Source organism: Mugil cephalus, chromosome 6 (genome assembly GCF_022458985.1).
Source record: "Mugil cephalus isolate CIBA_MC_2020 chromosome 6, CIBA_Mcephalus_1.1, whole genome shotgun sequence".
Lineage (NCBI taxonomy): Eukaryota > Metazoa > Chordata > Actinopteri > Mugiliformes > Mugilidae > Mugil > Mugil cephalus.
Window position 1 is genome coordinate 16,722,349 of NC_061775.1, and position 22,128 is coordinate 16,744,476.

Below are 22,128 nucleotides of genomic sequence, written 5' to 3' on the forward strand. Positions count from 1 at the left end.
CCAACATGATGACAATATACAGTATTAAAGATGTCCCTCAACAAAATCCACTGTTTCAACATCCACATACATATATTAATATATATATGTATATAACCCCCCATATATAAAAATATAAACACATTTCTACACATAAAGTTTTTTCACCGTATTAAAATACGGTGAAAAAAAAAACACACACACACACACAGCAATATTAGCAACATCAACTGCAGTGAATAAGTGGGCTTCGTATATTTAAAAGACTCCAGGGCAGAGGGCTGTTGGATTTTGAATCTATTGTCTTCCTCCTCCTGAGATCGCTTCATCTATTCCCGGAGTTTGGGGCAGGGTGAGCTCCAGATAAAAATAAGAACCACCACCAGGGAAACTGTGTGCTCCACATGCTGGCTATAAATAGATTAAATAAATAAATATTTATTTATTATTCCCGACAAGCAGAATAAAATACAGTCATCCAATGGAAAAATGGTAAAGCATTAATGATGACGTAATTGTGTTTCAAAGCAATGAATGAATTGTTCTGAAAGGTTACTGTGCTCTGAACATTTATGACCATAAAGCAATGAGAAAATAAAACAATAGCAGGAACACAAACAATGGAATTATACTGAGATATACTGTATAATCGCGCCTGATAATAATCCCTCAGCAGCGTCCAATATCACTTTGCGTTGTGCATACTGATGACCGCTGAGGAAGATTCTCTTTCAGACTTTATGTATGATGCATCGTGGTTGTATTGGCCTCTATAGGGGGTAGAACCACAGACTGTTTATAAATAAATAGAACTGGTACAATATTGTACACAATATTATTTTAAATTATCCTTTTTAGAGAAACAGCCATGATTTAATGTTCTGATATATTCACTGTAGGACAATAAGTTACCAGGTTTCTGTAGCCAAAACTACAAGTTCTTATGCAAAAATAGGATGTAGTCAGTCCAGAGAAAGCTGTTACTGTAAAAAATGTTGAAACTGGTCACAGTCAATCACATTTTATTATCCTGGAAGCTAAACCAACCTCCAAATATTTTGCGACCCCTACACTGGGCTAGAGTTTTATGATATTAGTTTCATGTGTCAAGCGCATGAAAAACACAGATGTTTAAATAATCAAGAAACATTACCAGCTGAACATGAGCTGTAATTGTAAAGAAGATGCATCATCTCTGCTGTACGTTGATGATTAAAGCCATAAATAATATTGCCAGCTTTTAAACAGCTGTCTCTGCCACCACCTGTTCTTATATTGAAGTAATAGAGTAAATAAATGTTTAATTTACTTATTAATCAGGAGAAAAATAACTGAGTTATCCATTAAAGCTTTAATAAAATAAGTGAAAGGAAAGTTTCAGTTAAAACTGCACAGTAATTGTGTTTTTTAGTGCTTCAGTTGGATTTATGTGGAAATACGTCATCCGGTCAAAATGAAGAAGAAAAAAAAAACACTTTAGAGATATTTTTAAAACATGGTACACCTTTAATAAAGGATGCATATAAAGCTACACCAATGTGTACATTCCCCACTGACTACAGCAGTTCCCTTTATATTGCACTTCAACAACATAATGTGCTTTTACTTGTACAGTTAGAACAAGACACACTAAGGCAGAATGGAGACAGTATGAAAATGGACCCTTCTTACGTTCATGTAGATGGTCAAGTTTAAAAGGGGAAAAAAAAACAACAACTTCAAGCTTGTTTCCAACATACACATTGAGTACACGGACGATATCAGCATCAGACACGCGACAAATACATCATAAAAGTGCAGCGACACATTCAAAACAAAAACAAATAACCATAACAAATGGACAATTGGAGACATTTGCTATGTAAGCTTATCATGTAAGTTAGGCCTTCACTTTCTAAGAGACATTACAGTTAGTTTAGAAAAGTCCTGTGTGAAAGTTTTAGTTACTTGTTGACATAAAGGTCCACGCACAATGACATTCTAATAGAGACAAACATTAATTTATTGTGTAGCTGCTGTCGGAGGCCAGCACTGACTTCTGTCGTCTGAGAGAACGATGAGAGCGTCAGTGCTTTTTATTCAGCTCAGGAAAGTTGCAGATAGTAAAATAAAAAAAAATCATTAACACCCATAATGTCGATTAACAGATTCAACGCTGAAACACAGCCAGCGCCTGTTTTTGTGCAATAATCCGTGTGCTTTGATATGTGGCTTGTTGACTGGTCAATGTCAGAAAAAACAAAAAACAAACAGGTTTTCACTTATTTCAACTGTTTGAACTGGATGAAAATATGAAATAAATTGCAACTGTACAATCAGAAGTTTCAACATTATAAACGCCGAGTCTGTTAATGTCTTTGCACAGCAAAAATCAAACGGCAAGAGATTTCCAGAAGTTACACCTTCTCTGATTAAATAACACGATAAACATGAAAAGAGATAAGTTGTCTGTGACTGAAGCCCTTGATGGTAAACATATTCAGAAATGGAACTGTTAATATTTCTGTAAAGTCTTTAAGTAATGCTACTCTTACATCTGCAGACAATTTAAAGTTTTTGTTGAACATCCTAGCGTGTGTAAAGTTTAATTCAAAAATGTTTACAAAAAAAAACGATGTGAAGATAGTCATCAGGGCTAGAAAATAATACACAATTCTGGTTAACGCTGTAAGTAGCTTTTCAGTTAGTTTCTTCATATGAAGACACACACACACACTTACATTTAGTTCACATCTTGTGTCGCCTCCGTGGTTTACGGCGTAAAGTGTTCACAGTCGCAGGTCAGATACTTATCGTTGCGTGGTGTTTTGTGGAAGGATAATCGGCGTGCAAGCGATGCCAGCAAAGGATTCTGGGAAGTGCAAATCCCTCTCCCACTCATCGGTCACTGTGTTGTACACCTGGACGATGCTCGTGACATTGTTCAGGTGCCAGTTGTAACCCCCGACGATGTAGATCTTCCTGTCTAGTAAGCAGCAGCCTGCCTCCGACTGCCCTGCTCTCATGGGGCTGACGGTCGTCCACTGGTCGTTCTCTGGAATGTAATACTCGACCGCCAGCACGTCGAAGCAACGGTCCACGTGGTCCATGCGTCCCCCCAGGGCGTAGACGCGATCCCTGGTGCTGATCATGGCATGCAGCACTCTGGGCTCGTTCATCGGGGCTCTGAAGTCCCACTGGTCGGACGCGGGGTCGTAGCAGTGAAGGGTTTTCTTGTCGTCTAACGAGACGCCGTAACCCCCTGAGATGTACAACTTTTCCCCGCAGGGCGTCCCGGCGTGACCCCAGATCCTGCGCTTCAGCGGTTCCACGTTTGACCACTCGTTCTTCTTGGGGCAGTAGCACTCCACGGACGACAGGCTTCCGGACCGATTGCGCCCTCCCGTGGCGTACAGCTGCCCGTGCAGCACGTTGAGCTGAAACTGGATGCGGGCCTCCTGCATGGGCTGGATGCGCAGCCACTGGCTCAGATGCGGGTCGTAGCGGAAGCAGCTGTCTACCGCCCCCTCGCCGCTGCGGTACTGCAGGTGCTGTCCGCCGACGACATACACAAAGTTATCGAGGACGGCGACACAAGCGTGGCTGCAGCCGGCCTCCATCTCGGTCAGCTCTTTGAACTGGCGGGAGGCGACGTCGGGGAGGTAGAACGCCTTGGTGCTCACCGTGCGGTCGTTGTCGGTGTACGGCGTCCCCCCGAAGGTGATGAGCGACATGACGTCGGAACGAATGAGTGTCCGCGAGGACTGCATTTCATGCTGCCGGAATGGAAGGATCTGGTAGTTGAAGGCCTCGAGGAGATACTGACGGCACTGCACGTCCTCCACCATGATGTCCACCTTCTGAACGCTGTCCACCAGCTCCGAGGAACGCATGAGAGGGAAGCGCACGTGGCAGAGGACGTTGCTGGCTTGGGCCCGGCGAGACTCGTCGTGCTGGAGCCACCTGATGGCGGCGTGGAAGAGGTCGATCTCACTGCAGTTCTTCAGCTTGTTGCTCTGGAGGAAGAAGATGAGACGCTCCATGGGAATGTGCAGAAAGTCCTCCTCCTCAGCAATCTGGAGGAAGTGGCGAAAGGTGAAGGAATCCACTGACTCCTTGAGGGAAGACAAGCTGAAGGTGGTGGCCATCTGCCCAATGTGCAGGCAGGTCTCAACGCTCATGGCTGACTTCAGGAACTCTTCACAGAGCTCCACCACAGGGACCATCTGCAGGAACACCGCAGCCCCGAGGACGTCCTGAATACAGTCCAGATCTAAAGTGACTTCTGCACTGTATGCGAAGTCGATAATGTGTTTCAGCCCTCGGGCGGACAGACCCTTCAGCTCAATGGTATCTTGGTTTGACTCCCTCATGCCTCCGGTAAACATTGCTCTGAAACAGAAGAAAAAATGAGTAAACTGCACGATAGTTGACAAATCCGTTTCTTCTAAACGCAAGGCGAGGATTCAAATTCAGATATTTGCAAGGTGACCAAGTCAGAGGTAGAATCTGAAGAAGCCACTGTTTAAGGGGTCTGGTGTCCATGGCATATGAACTGAAAAATACATTTAACGATAGACGTGCAAAAATAAAAGTGACTATATTTGGCTGCATTTTTGCTTTCCTCTTGTTAAATCTGAGTTTGATCATTTATTATTTTGAAAGTTTCCATTTATAGACTATAACTTTTACTTGGTAAATATAGAGTTCAATGGCGTAAAATGGATTGAAAAAGCTACTTTTTGCAAAATTTGTGTCGTAGATTACCATTTGAATGCATGGAATTGTCACTTTGATAAAGACTTTTTTTTTTTTTGTTTATCTCAGCTAAGTGCTTTCAGTTTAAAATGCAAAAAGCATAAATTCTCATGCTCCAGACTGACCTGAAATAATCACTACAGGCGGCCAGCACTGCTTTATGGACCTGGAAGCGCTCCTCATTGATGGCCAGCACGACGTCAAGTAGTTGGCCCTGAGCCCGCAAAACCGACAAGCCCTGGAGGAGGGTGGCACTGTGGCTCGGGGCCGAGAACGTACAGCGCAGGGTGCTATTCTTGTTAGCCATACTGGAAAGAGAAAAAGGCCTCGTCACTACCAGTGACTCAAGAAATAGTTCCCCTTTCGTCAAATATAATTTACCCATTTTCTGCAGAACCTAATTTCTGGATTTCTTCATTTGATTTTCTGTCACACCTGTGCTGCTCAAAGCAAATACACTCTGTGCTGATAAAATGTGCCGCATAGCCCAGTAATACGTGAATATGCAGTGACTGCTGATGGCAATGCTGTGATGGAAGTTTAATCTAATCTGCTTAGTCGAAGGAAATGCACACTGTAGTGTAAAGTGCAGCTGCATTAGGGAAAATGTGTCTGTTTAGAAACACAATCACTATAAAAGCTATTGTTCTGCTTAAACACTTTATTGCTGCACATGGAAAACTGAAATTAATCTGCCAGTAAGAAGCATGATCACACTACTAGAAACCCCACTATAATGGGTGAATACTGTGCTGAACAAGAATAAAGTGGAAGGAAATCCCACTGCTTTAGGTCGAAATTACATTTCAACAGAGCAAAATAAATAGCAGACATTAAAAGATAAAAATCTGACTAGGAATACAAGAAGGAACTTAACCTGGAGGTGCGTTAAGGTCGTCCCGACATCACTTTAAGAAGAAATATTTATGCACAGTTATGCACCACCCGAGTGGAGCAGCTGCAGTGTTACAGCTGGTTTTTGCTAGTATTTCATCCCTTGACCTGCTTCGTTTAACGAGACCCAAAAACTGCATCCGTTCCTACGGCCGGCAGATTACAACTAATACATGCACACGCCAGATGTGAGTGAAAAGACAAAAAGGTTCGCACTCGGAGGTAATATCAGGCAGAAAAAAAAAGGTCACGAATGATTAAGTTAAAGCGGGCCAAAGACGAAAGCAACGGCGCACATTTAAGCCTGTGAGTGAATGAATCGATAATACCCAACAGTACTTTATATTATGTTTAGTCCTGTGTGTGTGTGTGTGTGTGTGTGTGTGTGTGAAATAAATTCCTGATGAGTGGAATGTGTCTTAACCGGTTTGAGCATCTACTAATCACCACAAAGATTTCAGAAAAAGTCAAATAAAGTTCTCTAAAGATATGTTTACACAGCAAGACTTTTTTTCTCACAACTGAGTTACTTATAATACTATGATGGTAGTCACATTTAGTTGGTCCACTTATTTCTCGTGTGGAGGACAAACTTTAATTCTTTAAAAATGTTTATGTACAAAAAATAATAATAATTCAAATAGCCAACAATAGTTATGTAATTGTGGATTAATGTAACTGTGTAATTGGTGTACTTGATTACAAAGTTATTTAGTAATTTAATTAAAAACACTTTAACAAATGTGTTAAATTAGACTTCAACTGCTGTGTCTAACTTGACTTATTATTTCCTCTGATAATAAGATATGCAGAGCAGGTAGCCTGGAGGCCTGAACACTGCCTCGGTGTTTCCTGGGTTCAAGCCGCTCGGTAATTCTCGGATAGGGCAGCACTGGTGAAGGAGCGGAGAGTCCCGACGAGGAAACACCGAGGAACCGTGAGCCCTCCCCGACACCGCTGACAAGCCACGTCCTCCACACCTGGTCTCACTCACCTGTTCTCCGACAGCTTCGGAGCAAAATCCCCACCATCCGACTCCGCCATCTTCTAGCTCCGACCAACACGCATGGGGCATTTTCATGAATGTTAGCAGGGGGTCAACGGCACGGCTGGCCCGTTCATGGTGCGCGTAAAAGCGGCCGGAGACTTCTGCTAGCTCCGGGGGGAAGACAGCTGTCGGCCTGAGGTGGTGCGGGGAGCCGCGGCGGTGACCTCGACGATGGCTGCAATGTTTGCTGCACGTCCCCCTTCTGCACCGACGGTGTCTGGCCACTGGAGGGCGCCACCGTCTCATCTCACTCAGAGCCGTATATCATATTAAGTTTAATTTCAAGTTTATTTCATTTATATAGCACCTTAAAAGCATTTGCAGCAAAGTGCTCCACCTTCAACATGACATATAAAACTTGTAAAATACAGATCAACAACAATGTATCAACAAACGAAAAGCTACTAACACTCACGATGACCAGAAAAATAAAAACAGATCAAATGGCATTGAAAGCCGAGGATCTTAAACTGTGGGTCTTAAGGTGCCTTTTAACAGAGTCAAACTTCCTAATAGTTTCTGCTATTCCAGAGTCGAGGGGCTGCAACGAAAAATCTCTTTGCACTATACTTTGCTCCAAATATTCTTAGTAACATTAGGTAGCTACTGTTTATTATTTATGCACTGTTTAATGCTCACATCTGTATTTTGATGCTAAACTGCATTTCGTTGCTCTGTAACTGTACATACGTAATCACTAATCTAATCTAATCCACCTAGATAATTCTCATTAATTGAAGTAGTGATATGATGCTTGAGCTAGAAGTCACAGGTTAAAAATCTTTTTTTTTTTGTAAACAACCGTACCTTCAGCCAACAACAGGTTGATGCTGCAAACTGTAGGCTCAAAATATGGAAACAGCATGTATGACAAGCCCTGCAGTGTTATGGTGTTCCTAATAATAATAATGAACTGTTTGTTGAGTGCAAGTTAATGCACCCTGCTTCCGTTTTTAGTCAAGGAAATAAAAAGGTAGAAAAACAAGCGCCGCCATAGTAAAGTGTAAAGAAATTAAAGTTTTGAGACCTCAGGTAATTATGTGCGGTTGACGTACAGAAAAATCACTCCAGTCTTAATTTAACCACACACAACGTTTATCAGATATGAGCGTCCTGTCTGCGGTTTGGGCAGGTGGTTTTTTTAATCTTGCTCATGAGAGGTAAAGCGTTGTCATGTGAATGAAAGTCAGGTAAAGTGAACATGAGTGAAGTGCTTGCTGAATTTAGTCTCTCTAAATAGGCCACAACCAAGCAAAACAGGAACCGGAGAAAAGACCTGCATCATGTCAAGAGCTCAACGTGCAGTGTGGTGGAAAATGCCGCAAGTTTGTCACCATTTCCTACGAAATGACAGGACATGTTCTAGTCTCAACCAGGCAAATAGAAACAGCACAGACGTTTCTCTCGTAATGAGTAATCTGGTCTATTACCTTTCGTGTGCTATCTTTTTTAAGGTCATTGTTTTTTTTTTTCTTTTTGTGACCACTTCCTGACTTCTGATGCTTGACAAGCTTGCATTTTTTTCCGCTTCGTTTTCACCTACCAGGCTGCGCTTTGTTTTGCTCTCTCACGTGCCATTTTGCTTTGGCCACAGAGGGGCCAGAGCACTTCTAGTGAAGTTCATGCAGTAAAATGTTTAAAACCGCACACACAATCTTTGTTGCGCACAAATGATCTGTTACTAAATGTAGTATTGTGTACAAAATGCCCCTACACACAAATTACAGCTGAAGATAACGGGATTGTCATTTGTTTTGTTTTTTTTTTATGTGTTTTGTCATGACTTGAAGGTATTTAAATGACAACAACCAAAACCTTTTCTATGTATGTGTATGTGGATAAAAACTAAAATCTCAAGTATGAAACAGGATTTACTTACATATATACAATATATTAAAAAGTAACAGTAAGTTAAATATCAATGGCAAACTTAAAAACACATTGATGTAAACAGGAGAAACCATTAACTGTTATAAACTGTTTTTAGATGTTTTTGCAGTGACACGGTTGTCTAAAAAACATCTATTATGCGTCCACAATAAGTCAATGTTGATGCTGAGGCACCGAAATGACTTCTTAAATCCATTTAACCCTTTCATGCACGAATTATGAAAGCCTCAGTCAGGATTTTTTTCCCAAGTGTTTTTATTTATCTTTAGGTATAAAAAGAACAAATTATTGTTTGTTTTTTTACACCAATTATTAACTTTAGTGGACTATGTGCAACTTTGAGGAAAAAACTCCCATTTATTATGATAAAAAAATATTTTATTTCGGTCCACTCAAGTGGACATCGTGCATGAAAGGGTTAAGACAAATCTGTCTTCAAGTCAAACACCAAACCATTCCTGTAAATCAGCAGTGCGAGCTCCTCGTCCACCTGTTCCAAGTCCGTTGTTTCTCCCTTTTCGGAGTTCCTCATCACCTGATCTGTTGAGCCAGGACTCACACACTCGGATGCTGTCGAGTTGCTCCTCTCATTGTCCACATCCTCGTCAATCTCTCCATCGCACTCTCCTCTGAGGACGGTGGCCTCTTCCGCCTCTTCAGAGAAAGACTTCTCCTCTGGATGCGGTTGGTACAGCGTTAACTGGTGCACCACCTCTTTCTTCTCTAACAATACGTCCTGGTAGATCCAGTTAGAAAAAGAAAAAAAAAGAAGAAAAAAAAAAACAGATTCAGGTGCACAGAAAACAAACTGCACTGTAGAATCAAATCGAATGCTTTAAGATCATCTCAAAAAACATGAAAAACAACAAGGTGTTGATCCCCAAATTCCCTAGACCCCAAACTGATCAAGTATCTGTAGGATGATCCAGAGAGGCCCCTCCCTTCAACCCATAGGACCCAAAGGCCCCCCACTAACAGAACTGTTTTTGAGTGGGTGGTCATAATGTTATGCCTGATCGATGTATATTCATTTACGGTAGACTCTAGTAACTGTGTCATCACATTTGATCCTAGTTCTGCTTAAAAGGTTGTGGTTTTCACAACAAATTGGCTTGGGACTTTCCTTGGGTTTGGCTTACCTTTGGTTTGGACTTTCCTTTTATAACTACCTTCACTCATCCAACACACACCCACAAGAATTTAACTGACAATAGATTTCATCAGTGTAAAATAATGTCAGAGTGCCTCTAATTACTTTAGAAAGTGATCGGATCCCTTTACTGTTTGCAAACCTCACTGTTTTGTCAGTTTATTGTAAATCAATAAAACTTATTTTTTCCTATCGTTCCTTACTTAGTAAGTAACCCATATTGGTAAAATGAGTATATTATTTTAGAAAATCAGCAACGTAAGAGTTTCATTTAGCTTATTTCAACAGTGTGCAGAAGCATTTTTTGGAAGCAGGTAACGTTTGTTTTTGTTTTTTTATCCTTTCACGTTGATCCTACGTACAGATGTTCTGCAAGATTTAATTTAAAACTGCAAGTGCCTCAGGACGAGAGGCGGGATGTTTTTGAGGACCAAAAATGAGGATTACCTTGACTGATAATCTACTGAGAGTCTACACAGACACCATGTCCTGGCTGCATGTCTTAATTCAGCCTAATGCAGAAAGATGAACTTTCTCCCAGCTCTTGCATGGTGGGAGAAAGTTTTCTTTAACTGTCTAACTGTCTGTTTATGCTTCTCTCACTTATGACAAAGTCTCCTGGCCTTTGTTGAGGGGAATCACCCCAATACTGTCATGATTCACTAGGAAGAGGCTGTTAGCTGATGACCACTTCCTGGTGTTCAACAGACATGGTGCTTGAACTTCTGTACACTGAGATCAGAGATGATGGTTCTCTACTGTCATCAGAGGACTGTGATTTTTGTGTTCTTGGTCAACCTTTCCAACCTAGTGTCATGCAATGGACTTTTTGAATGTTTGTGTGAACCTGTGTATCATCAACTCTCGTTTCCTAGTGTTCCCACTTGTTTTACCCAGTTCTACGTAGTTTTTGATTTCTCTTTTGATTGGTTTTCACCAGTTTTGGATTTTTGTTGCAGAGTTTGTAAGTTTTTCTAAACGTTATTTTGTTTCCTGCTCCTGCTACCCACCTTCTCTTAGTTACTTTGAGTTACAGGACTATGAGCTCTATAAAAAACCGTGGTGGTTCTAAACCATTTTCATTTCACAATTAATGATGCCAAAGTTCTACTCAGTTGCTTCTTTATATTTATCAGTCAGCAGCGTCTGCATTAGGAGCCTGGCCACACCAGATGGCGCTGCTGTGCCGGGGAGGATTATACACTTTTATTCGGTGTAATTTAATGATAAATTCAACTTTTCCCCCAAATTAATTGTCTACAGTTTTCATTCGATTAATGCAATTCCTTCTGTAGACACTTTTTGTAGTGTAGTTGTGTGAATAGTTTGTTATTTCTGATGCTTCGTTTCTGTCTCCGCTCGGTGGGGCACAGCTGAGATAGCCCTGGCCTGCAGTGTTGTGGACTTGTGAACAACTGTGTGTGAATGCACATGTACAGCGCACACCTCTGTTTGGGTTGTGGGATCTGAAGTTCAGGGCCCCAGAGGGACTCTCATTGGCTGATTTGGAGAAGAGGCGGGGACTGCACAGGCCTTGCTTGCTCGGCTAATGTACATGACATAACATAGCTAATTCATGTAACATTCATTAACTGCATGATGAATCGATTGACTACCTGGCTAGTGTACGAGTTAGGACTTTATCATGATCCCACATCAACCGGATTGAATCATTTGCCAAGAGGGAAAAGACAAAACTAGGTCATTCAACCAGGAGGGGTTTAAGCAGAAAACTTTGTTAACCGGAGCTCATCAAGGAGGCACTGGGTGAGTCTAATTTATTTTTAATATAAGTGGAACTGATAATGTAGTTTACATATTGTTTGAATTACAGTGGAATTTGTGTAATGCATAACTGGCTATATGTGTGTGGGTGTGTGTGGAGGACACAACATCAAGGAGCTGTTTGTGGGGCTGAAATGGCTGTGTGGCTGTGGTATATTGGTGTATGGTGACTTTGTATATTGATTACTGTGTATTGGGTGTGCGCCGTTCATGCCATGAGCTGAGTATTTTTAATTACTTTTGCTTTTTTATTGTTGTTGCGTTATTATTTCGATCTTGAGTATGTGATGTAGTGAGGTCTTGAACACTGTCATTTGGTGGACCTATTGATATGATGATATGGCACATGGGTGTGGCAGTGGGCACTGATACCTTCTGTCGAGAAGGTCTGACTGTAACATGTAAACTCTCTGAATTGCGTTTACATGTTACATGGGTTTTCTCCGGCTACTCTGTTTTTGTTGTGCAGGCATTGATTATGGCATTTCTAGATTGCATCATAAGCTTTTTCCTGCATGGCCTCACCAGAATTTATAAACCAACATCGCCACTGGTATCAGTTTGGGAAAAGTGCAAAGGTTAACACACAAACAAACTTTTCCCAATGCACTAATGACTGAACAAGAATGGTCGATATCTAAGTGTCCCCAACAGCTGCAGATCCCAGGCAAAGTAAGGTCTCTTACCTGACTGTTTGGTTGACTGGAGGTGAAATCTGGAATAACAGGCGTTGGCACAGAAGGAAAGATCTTGCTTTTGAGTCTAAGAAGTAGAACATTTCAACATGAAAGCTATTCTTACTTAATATGTAACATGCAAATAAATGCCTCAGTTGTTTTACCACAATACTAAAAGTGCTTAAATATGTGGAGGAACTTTATGTGTCACCATGCTGTGATTAGAATTTGTTTTTGCTTTTGACCAGGTCAGAAAATGACTAAAGCTCACTTACCTTTTCATGAAAATGGTGCACGTTGTTGAGAGCAAAAAGAACACCAGGAGAAAGCCGAAGCTTAGCCCCACTAATTTTGGGCAGAAAAGGAAACGAGAAAAGAAAAATGAGTAATAAGATGAGAAACTTTGCATGAGACAAAAAGCAAAGTTGTAGGTCTGATACCATTGAAAGACTTCTCTGGGCGTGTGTTGACGACCACTGTGGCTCTCGGTCCTTCTCCCACTTGTGTCACTCCTGTCAATCTGATATTGTATTTAGTTTCTGATGTCAAGTTTTCCAGATTGTACTCTGTCACTGAGGCTGATAAATTGTGACACTCTGAGCAAATGAGATGTGGGAAAAAAAATGGTATGTTACTGGAAAATGCCATCTTCTCATGTAGTGTGAGTGAAAGTGAGCAACTGTTCAAGTCTGTTACAGATGAGTAAAATAATGACACACACCCATGGGTTCATGATCTGAGCTGATTTTCTGGAAGCACAGACTTAGGTTGAGGAAGCCTCGATGGTCGACCAAGGGAATTGGTTGCCAGGACAGGCGAACAGAACTTTCCGTTATACTCAAAGCTATCAAGTCCCGAGGTGGGCTTCTAGGTACTGAAATGAAAAAGAAAAAAATTACACTACCTCTACATTTCACAGGGCTAACACACAGAGACTCACAACCACAACAGTCGTATGCATGACCGAGCTATGAAAACAGAGCTCCATAAAGAATAACCTAAATATTAAATACATTAAATGGATTTGGCCTGTTTATAAAAGTTAAAAGGAAACATTTTCTGTGGCAAACATGAATGTCTTTGTATGGTAATGCATCAAATAGATTTCAAAAGTCAAGGTCCTCATGTTTTATACAGTATTTCTATTACCATCAAAGGTGCAGTTGATAATTGATTGATAATCAATTATCAGTTAGTTGATAATCAGTGTTGCCAGATGGGGCATTTTCATGCAATATTTAGTGGTGTGGAATTTTATCTTGCAAGTACAAATAGAGTTGGGCTGTTTTGGGACCATTTTGGCAGTTTTTCCAATTACTTTTAAGTGCTGATTTGAAAAACAAAAAACAAAGTGCATTTACTCTTTCGAAGATAGCGTGTGTTAATGTGTATGAGAATGTGATTGCTTATGCAAAAGGACGACCTCCAGACATGTAGTGCTCCATAGGTCTATCAATGGACAATGTGGCTTTGTTGTAGCTAGAAGTTTATTTGTGGTAGGCTACACTAGCGTAGCTTATCTTTGTGGTACAACAAAATATCATCACTCACATAATCTGTGTGGTTTTCTGTATGTTTTGGTAATTTATCAACATTTTTTGGGCTGAAAAGAATCAGTTGTATCTGAGCTATTGGGGCTGACCAACTTAGCTTTGGTATCAGAAATGTAAATATAAAATGTGCAATTTTATAAAGAAAAATTACACCTTCCATTAGCCCAAGTCTCAAATCTACTTTTGATATATTGTTCTCATTCACACTGGCTTCACTGGTCGGAGAAAGAAGTAATTTAATCAAACGCCCTTAAATAACATGTGCTGATAGTGTCAAAGTGTCAAAGTTCTTTACGAGCTTTATGATCACTTTGTGGTCATTTTAAAAGCACTGATAAATTATGGGTTTGGTTTGTTGACGCATGCATGTCGTTGCTACAATGAAGGCTCCTGCACATGTGCTACGTCTGTGCTACACATAGCTTTGCAGGTGCACACGTATTTCTAGGGCAGTTGTCGGCTGCCATTCGGTGGAATTGTGCAATATTTAGGGCACTCCTGTGTCTGCATTTAGACTTTTGTTTGTGCTTTGGCTTTACTCCTGTCATGGTGTCTGTGTAGTTCAGTGAAACCAAGTTTTAACTCTTAAGCTCTGACACTTCCACTCCCATTTTCAGTTAGCCGGTAGTCGGGAAGAGTTGGGCGCTAGCAAGATGGCAATGGCCAGTGCCTCCCAAGCTGAGCTTCAAATCCAGTCTACAGGAAAACTACGGGTAAAGTGACGTGTTTATACATTGATCCTGTGCATTTGAGTGTAGAGACAGCTCATTTCTAGGACACTTACCTCCTTCTTTGTGATAATAGAGGCACGTTGTGACAGTTTCTGGTTTCCCACCTTTACATTGGTGTTCAAAGTAAATGTAACGAACATAGTCCTTAATGCCTGCAACCAAAACAGGAATTTTTCATTATCTTCATCAACATGGCATCAAAAACAAACTCAGTAATAGTAAAGATATGTTTTTGTATCTGTGTGCCTTGAAATCTTCCATGAAATCTGGTGCACAGTCAAGTAATTTTTTGTTAAAAAAAGTGTAAAAGCTCAACTTACTCGCGATCATTTGTTTCTTTTGAACCTTTTTCATTCTTTTAGGGAAAGTGATCTTATTTGTTGGTCTCTGATCTTCATTTTGAAACTCATACAACTCAAGACAAGTTGCCTTACGTCTTTTATGTATGTTGTTATGCAGTGATTTGTCACAAGCTGCCAGAGAGGAAAGAAATAAAAGTCTTTTATGGCCTTTTTTAAAGGTGAGTACAGAACGAGACACTCAAGGAAGCACTCACTTAGCCTTACCTGAAAAATTGGTCCCAAATTCAGCCGGTACTTGTATGACTGCCGAAGGAGAATGGCCAGCTGCATTTCTGGCTATAACAGAGATGTTGGCAGCCGAGTACGACAAATAAATAGTGTATTTATTTGTGCTGGTGTGTTGTCCCTTCCTCTCACAAGGACATGAAGCAGAAGACTGTGTGTCAGTCAGACTGTATGTTACCCCCCTGACAGCTGCTGCTTTTGGCACTGGCTGTAGAACAGAAGAGAGTTCAGAGAGTTGTTCCTAAACCGTTTTTGTGCGTTTTTGCATGCAACTTGTTGAATTTGTTGCCGTAATCTAGACCCCAAGGTGCAGACATTCTGGTTTTGCTCCCCCTTCACTGACCTACCTTCCAAGTTAGCACCACCTTCTGAGTACCTTTTTCAAGTAATTTCGTCATGGTGACTTCAGGTTTATGTTGAAGTTCTGTGGTGAAAACAGAAAATGTTAGCAAGATACAAAAAAGAACAATCTGTAAATACTCTGAGGAATTGAAATCCCAGAAATGTTGAGGGACACTGCTGGAGTGATGAGGACACATGCACTATATTGCCAAAAGTATTATATATATTCAGCAGTGAGGAAATGTTACGACTGGACTCGTTGCACAGGCGGCATGATATCACAGTACCACGCTGGAATTCACTGAGCTCCTGAGAGCGCCCCATACTTTTACAAATGTTTGTAGAGGCAGTCTGCATGTATAGGTGCTTGATTTTATTCACCTGTGGCCAGGGAACTGATTGGAACACCCGAATTCAGTTATTTGGATGCGTCAGCGCAAACTTTTGGCAAAACAGCATTATTTTATGGTTTTCTTGTACATTTTATGTTTAAGGTTTGATTCATGGTGTCCTCTTTGCACAAAGTAGTTTAAGCAAGGGACACCACAATTTAGAGAGGGGAAACTCTGAACAGATGCACTTGTCGCAATAACACATAAAAGTTAACTTTCCATCTATTTATGTTTATATAGAGTAACATGAGCTCACCTGCAGGAACAATCACGACTTCCGACCACTGACTCCACAGTGGGTTTCGGGCCACAGTGGACTGATGTCTGATCTGAAACTGGTAAGCTGAAGAGTGCACGAGATTCGCTATAGTGACGTGGTCTGTTGAGATAAGAAATAAATTTATATTATCTTGATATTCTTAAATTCTGATGTAATAGTAATTCTCACAATACTGAGATGACACAGTGGTGATTGGAGCATACGGTATACATAGATTTGGGTGGTGGTTGTCCCCATCTTTAAGAAAGAGGGGACCGGAGGGTGTGTTCCCACTATAGGAGAATCACACTCCTTAGCCTCCCCAGGAAGGTCTGTGCTAGGGTGCTGGAAAAGAGGGTCTCATCGATAGTTGAGGTAGTTGAGGAGGAACAATGCGGTTTTCATCCCGGTCGTGGAAACATGGAGTGGAAATGAGGGAGAGGGGGAGTTTGCCCAACCGGTCCACATGTTTTGTGAATTTGGAGAAAACTTTCGGCTGTGCCCCCGGAGACATCCTGTGGGAGGTTCTCCAGGAGTATGGGGTGGATGGCACTTAGCTAAGGGCCTGTCAGTCTCTGTACCAAAGGAGTGTGAGTTTGGGCCGTGTAGCTGGTAGTGAGTTGAGCCTGTTTCAGGTGAGGGTTGGAATCCACTGCCCTTTGTCACCTGTAAAAGCAGCTGTGTCGAGTTCGATGATTGTCCCTGCTTTTTGCGGATGATGTGGTCCTCCTAGCTCGACCTTCAGCTCTTGCTGGGGCAATTCGCAGCGGAGTGTGAAGGGGCTGGGATGAAGGCCGAAACTTTCAAATCTGCGGCCATGGTCCTCAGATGTAAAAGGGCGGATTGCCCACTCCGGGTCAGAGAGGAGGTCTTACCTCAAGTGGAGGAGTTAAAGTATCTCGGGACCTTGTTCGTGAGAGAGGGCAGGATGGCGTGGGAGATCGACAGGAGGATTCTTTGTCGTGAAGAAAGAGCTAAGCCGAAAGATGAAGCTCTCAGTTTACCAGTCAATCTACATTCAAACCCTCACCTATGGGGTAATGCCCGAAAGATAAAAGAACAACCAAAATGAGTTTGCTTCGCAGGGTGGCCGGGCTCAGTCTAGGAGATGCGATAAGGAGCTTGGACACTTGGGAGAAGTTTAGAGTAGAACTGCTGCTCCTACACATCAGGTGGTCCAGGCATTTGGTAATGATGCCTCCTGGACAACTCCCGTTAGAGGTGTTTCGAGAATGTCCCAATGGGAGGAGACCTCGAAGCTGACACCGGACACGATGGAGGGATTATCTCCTGTCTGGCCTGGGAAGGCCTGGGTATTCCTCCAGAGGAGCTGGTGGAAGTGGCTTGGGAGAGGACTTGCTGAGGCTGCTGTCCCTACGACCCGGACCCAGATTAGCGGGAGATTACACTAGATGGTACTGTATATATGCAGTGTTTGTATTATTATAATTGACTAGGGCAACTGTGATGTCGTAAAAATAAATAAATAAATAAAGGTATTAAACAGGAAGAGCCTAGTTGAAAAAACATTTACATTCATACCAATACTTCGAGAACTAAAACCACAAGTGCAAGCTGACAGTCCAAAAATAAAACACACTTAATACAGAAAGTGGTGTTTTTCCTCCTCTGCCACTTCTAGTAATGTTGCAGACGTGCAGTATTAACTTAGTTAACCAGACATGCTAACAATAACAGCCAACGTTAGCATAAAAACAAACTGCTGTATCTCATCTCTTCTTCTACTACCACTTATCCTCACTACATTCACAAAGAATGGACTTTGGGTTGTGGAAAATAAAACAGACAATAATTCCTTCAGAACTTAGTAAGGTTAGTTAGTACTTAGTTAGTTAGTTAGTAGGGAGGGGCTTAAGGCTTAAGTAGGAGGTCTTGATGGATTCTCACTTTTCATTCAAAGCATTTAGGTGTTAAATATACTCACACATGGCGGCCTTGGTTGTGGTATTTATTAATATCTGAAACGGTAATGTAGATATAATGTTAAGTTAGAGTTACGGTTAGCAAAAAAAAAAAAAACGACATACATACATACAGATCTTGTCACAACTTATTTATGTCTCACCTTTTTCCACGATTCTGACCCGTGTTCATCTCGGCGAAACCAGACTTCTGCTAAAGCTGGAGACTTCTCTGCAGCCAGCCAACGTAAACTTAGGCTGTTTTTTAACCATGACGGTGAAATATTTCGCGGCGCATCATATTTAACTGTTGAGGGGAAAAAATGTGAGATATCATTATTATTATTACAATTGTGTTACAGGGGGAAATTCTAAATCAATGTGTTGATGAGTGCATCCCGTACTTATGTCTCTGAGTACAACAGAATTCCTGGGGGACTTGCACCTGGAGTCTCCGACACGAGCTTGCACCCAAATGTCGACAGGGCGATATTGTATGAGCAGTTCCTCATTACACTTACACCACGTCTTATTAGTGGTCCCAAGTTTTGTTTCACTGGGGAGAAATAACAGAAAACGTCACTCAACTGCGCGCTATTGCTATTTTAATTTATTTAATTATTTTAACTGTATTCCTGGGGACCTCAGGAATGATTATGAATATAGGCAGCAGTAAAACACAGCAAGCAGTGCCTCAACAACTCAACACCTTTCGTTGTGGACTTACTCGCGGCCTTTAAGCTAAACAAAGCAACTCTAATTCCTTTATAGTCATAACTGAATCATAATTGAATCCGAATTGCATGAGCGATGCCATCTGAAAAATGCTGGCAAGTGCAGTTGTGCCAAAAACTGCAGTTCATCAAGTTGCCTCTTGAGGAGGACTCCAAAAGGAAGTCGGTCCCCAGAGGTCTCCGACGGTTGTGGTCTTTATAGCTATTGTCATAGCTTAAGACAATTTTAACAGCTGTGAAATTTTAAATTTGGCCGCCCGTGCGTTGAAGTGTCCTTGAGCAGGATGTTGAGCTCTGAGTTGCTCACAGTGCTCGAGTGTGTGAATGCGGGAGCATGGACAGTTATGTCCTTGACACTGTAAACAACTTCGAGTACCAATAGGCAGAAAAGCATTATATAAATACAAGACCGCTCACTCTTTATCATATGGGCGAATGTAATTGTTTAACCCTTGATATGGAGAAAACCAAGATTAATGAATTTATCATATAGACGGGTTTCTGTGCAACATCATCGCACATATGCGCGCGGAGCCAGGGGGCAGAAAGCGGGTTGTTTCTTATTTGTTTACCAGCGGAGTAGGCGGAGAAAGAAAATGACAAGGAGCTGTTGAGCTGTAAACTGCACGAATCGGCAACAGGATGGATGGAAACTGGAGCCCAAACAAGAAGCGAAACTGGTGCGATGGATAGATCTATTAGTAAAAGTAAGTGAAATCAAAAGCTCACAATATCTGCTGTGTGAGACTTACCCTGCCATGCATGTGCAGCTAGCGGTTAGGGTGTACCCTAGATATCTGTGCATGTACACTCCGGTATCTTAAGGTTTTGCTTTTACTCGCTGTCTCTGGTTGGGCAGGACACCTGCCCTCAAAGCGCAAGACCCTGAACTTTTTGCACATGGCCACATAACTACATAATTATACGCGTCCAAAGATTTAAATGCACGCAAACTGTTCTTAGTGTATGGTTTCTCAATTAGATAATTGTATATGTCAGGCCGTATTACTATTACTTTGTTAGCATTCACTAACATCACGACCCTGCTCCTGATATTGGAACCATCCAAAACAACTGTCACAACCCGGTAAGTTGAGTGAAATTCAAGTGTTTTTCTGATTTGTGATGCAATGAAAGACAAAGCGAATTTTCAATGAAATGACATTTCATTGCAATTGTCTCAGGGAGAACTTACAAATAATATGGCACTGATTCCAGCTTTTGCCCCCTGGTTGCGCGCGCACCTAATATTGGTTGTACACAAAAAACCCGTCTATACGGTTCCTTGCCCTTAAGTGGTAAACGAATGTAAACATGTATTTGGAGCATTAGAACATAATTCAAGCACTTGTCAACATACACATGATCACATCAGACAACATCAGCCCACTTCTTCACGGTACCTATAAAGCATTTACGCTCAGCGTCCATACGGAGTTGTGCCTTGCAAACCACATTAGACATGGATTTGATATGAGAATGTTGCCTTGATCTTTACTGATTGACTGGATGAAAACCACATGCCTCTCGACCTCACTGTGAGGCACAGGAATGCAATTTAATATGTTTCCTGAAGTTATTAAATATGCTTCCTTTACACTGAGGAACTCTATAGGCAACCTTATGTGAGGTGAATTGAGCATTTGAAGACAGCATTTTGTTTCTGAAGAAATCAACTGGCTTGCACTTTAGCCCTGAACGCTCTGTCTACAAGTGTCCTCTCAACTTGTTTGTTTCGAACTGTCAGAAGCAAATATTTTTAGACACACAACGCACTCCTCTTTCCTTGTTAGCCGCCGCTGTACTAGTGAAACCGGGGGCAATAAATGCCTCATCATATGTTCTTTTCTTTTCTTTGGAAGTTGTGTTTTGAGTCGACGAGGACTCATCCTCTGCTGTACGTTTAGCTGGGAACCCTCTCACAAACCCCTCCGTGTTGTTTCGTACCCCACACTTTGGGAGACATTTTTTAAATTATACAAAGGTTTAAAGGTGAGACATGTTGGTGCCCTGATAGGTCACTAGCTTTCTGCCCACTAGCTTTTCTTTATTTTATTTCTATTTTTCTTACAGTTTGTAGATTCACAAATAAAAAAGCTCCACCAACAAGACGTTAAATTGACAAAAACAAACAATACTCACTTATAGTAAAGGTCAAACATCACGTTGCTCTCATCGCTGTTCATGCTCCATTCACAGATGTAAACATTCTCGGTAGCGTTTCGTCTGAAGCACCAAGGAGAGGAGGGAGCATTGCACCCCAAGCATAACCCTTCAGAAGAACACACATTTCCAAATGACTTAAAAAAAGCATATTCAACATGCCTTAAAGCTGTTCCAGACACATACCAAAGACATTTTCTTCAGAGGAAACAGCAACATTATAATACAGCCAAAAATAATGCTGTTAATACAAGCACATTTCTGGTCGGCAGTGGAGTGGCACATTTTACTCACTTTACATCATATTATTTTCAGGCCGTTCAAGCAAAGATAAAGTTAAGAATGAGCAAACGTAAGTTAAGTATTGCTCTAAGTAAAAAGACTGGCAACTCTGCAAGGCTGCGCTGAACAGAGCAGTGCGGATATCATCTCTTAGCAAAAACCACACAGTGCTGATAAGCTAACCAATATGTCGCGGCTGTTTTACTTTTACTACAACATAACAAACACTTTCACACGTGTGATTAGTATGCTGCCCATTCAGTGAGATGAGACTACAGTCGAAAGTGACGTAAAAAAATAAATAAATAAAAGTTATAAAGGTTAAAAAGCTTCCTCATGAATATTTACCTCTCCCGATTGTTGTAAGGAACATGAATAGAACATATCCATGTAGTAGTGAGCTGCGGCAGTTAAAAGTTTCCATGAGGCATAGTGGAAAGCTGAGAAAGGTGATCATTTCTTCAGCGTGTCAGCGTCCACGCACTGTAGTCCAATTGCCTTCATGTAACTCAGTTGTCTTTCTCAGAAATGTCACATAAGTTTCATGTCTTTCAGGTTACATGAGGTGCAGCAAAACCACAAGTGTAAAGGGTGAGGGGAGGCTGTGACGCTGACAGACAGACAGACAAAAAAGGCAGCTTTGCGTATGACTCTTTGAAGTCATTCTTCTTAATCTTCATTTGACTAGAACTGGTTGCGTTCTCTTCAGTCTGCCCGTCAAAGAAGAAATTGGCAGAACTGGAAACTACAGCAAGTGCAGAGTACACACACCTACTGTCAAGTGATTATGTGTCATCACTGTGTGAACTGCAGGCAGATCAGGACCTAGAGAGAGTCATATGGCAGGGAGTTTGTCGGAGGAGAAGGAGGAGTAAAAGTAGTGAGAACGTAGTTTTAAGTTTTCCTTAACTGGAACAACTTAACTACAGCTGCACTTGTTTTATGTTCAACGTTCTTTGTCAGGCAGTGGTATAAATATAAGCCTGCCTCTCTTTGTATCACC

At 41.5% G+C, this 22,128-nt stretch overlaps 2 protein-coding genes across 3 annotated transcripts; both read right to left on the bottom strand.

Moving 5' to 3' along the window:
- Window positions 1-1,462: 1,462 nt before the first annotated feature.
- klhl26 (kelch-like family member 26) lies at window positions 1,463-6,859 on the bottom strand. 2 transcript variants are annotated; one of them, XM_047587814.1, is made up of 3 exons: window positions 6,605-6,859; window positions 4,842-5,024; window positions 1,463-4,350 (listed from the first exon to the last, which is right to left on the bottom strand). In XM_047587814.1, exons 1-3 carry the CDS (start codon window positions 6,652-6,654, stop codon window positions 2,769-2,771), a joined length of 1,815 nt encoding a protein of 604 aa, XP_047443770.1. In that variant the 5' UTR covers window positions 6,655-6,859; the 3' UTR covers window positions 1,463-2,768. The 2 variants fall into 2 exon arrangements, with proteins under 2 accessions (XP_047443770.1, XP_047443771.1); XM_047587815.1 differs by lacking the exon at window positions 4,842-5,024.
- Window positions 6,860-6,927: 68 nt separating this feature from the next.
- On the bottom strand, window positions 6,928-21,908 carry il12rb1 (interleukin 12 receptor subunit beta 1). The gene is made up of 15 exons (XM_047587812.1): window positions 21,474-21,908; window positions 20,823-20,952; window positions 18,351-18,502; window positions 18,111-18,253; window positions 17,970-18,003; window positions 16,022-16,144; window positions 15,379-15,455; window positions 15,011-15,239; window positions 14,765-14,917; window positions 14,498-14,596; window positions 12,882-13,034; window positions 12,601-12,756; window positions 12,436-12,505; window positions 12,170-12,245; window positions 6,928-9,284 (listed from the first exon to the last, which is right to left on the bottom strand). Exons 1-15 carry the CDS (start codon window positions 21,580-21,582, stop codon window positions 8,967-8,969), a joined length of 2,022 nt encoding a protein of 673 aa, XP_047443768.1. The 5' UTR covers window positions 21,583-21,908; the 3' UTR covers window positions 6,928-8,966.
- Window positions 21,909-22,128: the final 220 nt, after the last annotated feature.

Bases quoted from the DNA above. Each gene is read 5' to 3' on its own strand.
- il12rb1 (XM_047587812.1), bottom strand. From the start codon at position 21,582: ATGATCACCTTTCTCAGCTTTCCACTATGCCTCATGGAAACTTTTAAC. The intron at 12,246-12,435 runs GTAAGTGAGCTT...TCTACTTCTTAG, and splicing joins TGCACCATTTTCATGAAAAG to ACTCAAAAGCAAGATCTTTC. The intron at 9,285-12,169 runs GTAAGAGACCTT...TGGATCTACCAG, and splicing joins CCAGTCAACCAAACAGTCAG to GACGTATTGTTAGAGAAGAA.
- klhl26 (XM_047587814.1), bottom strand. From the start codon at position 6,654: ATGGCGGAGTCGGATGGTGGGGATTTTGCTCCGAAGCTGTCGGAGAAC. The intron at 5,025-6,604 runs GTGAGTGAGACC...TTCTCTTTCCAG, and splicing joins CCGAAGCTGTCGGAGAACAG to TATGGCTAACAAGAATAGCA. The intron at 4,351-4,841 runs GTCAGTCTGGAG...CTTCTGTTTCAG, and splicing joins GCCTGTAGTGATTATTTCAG to AGCAATGTTTACCGGAGGCA.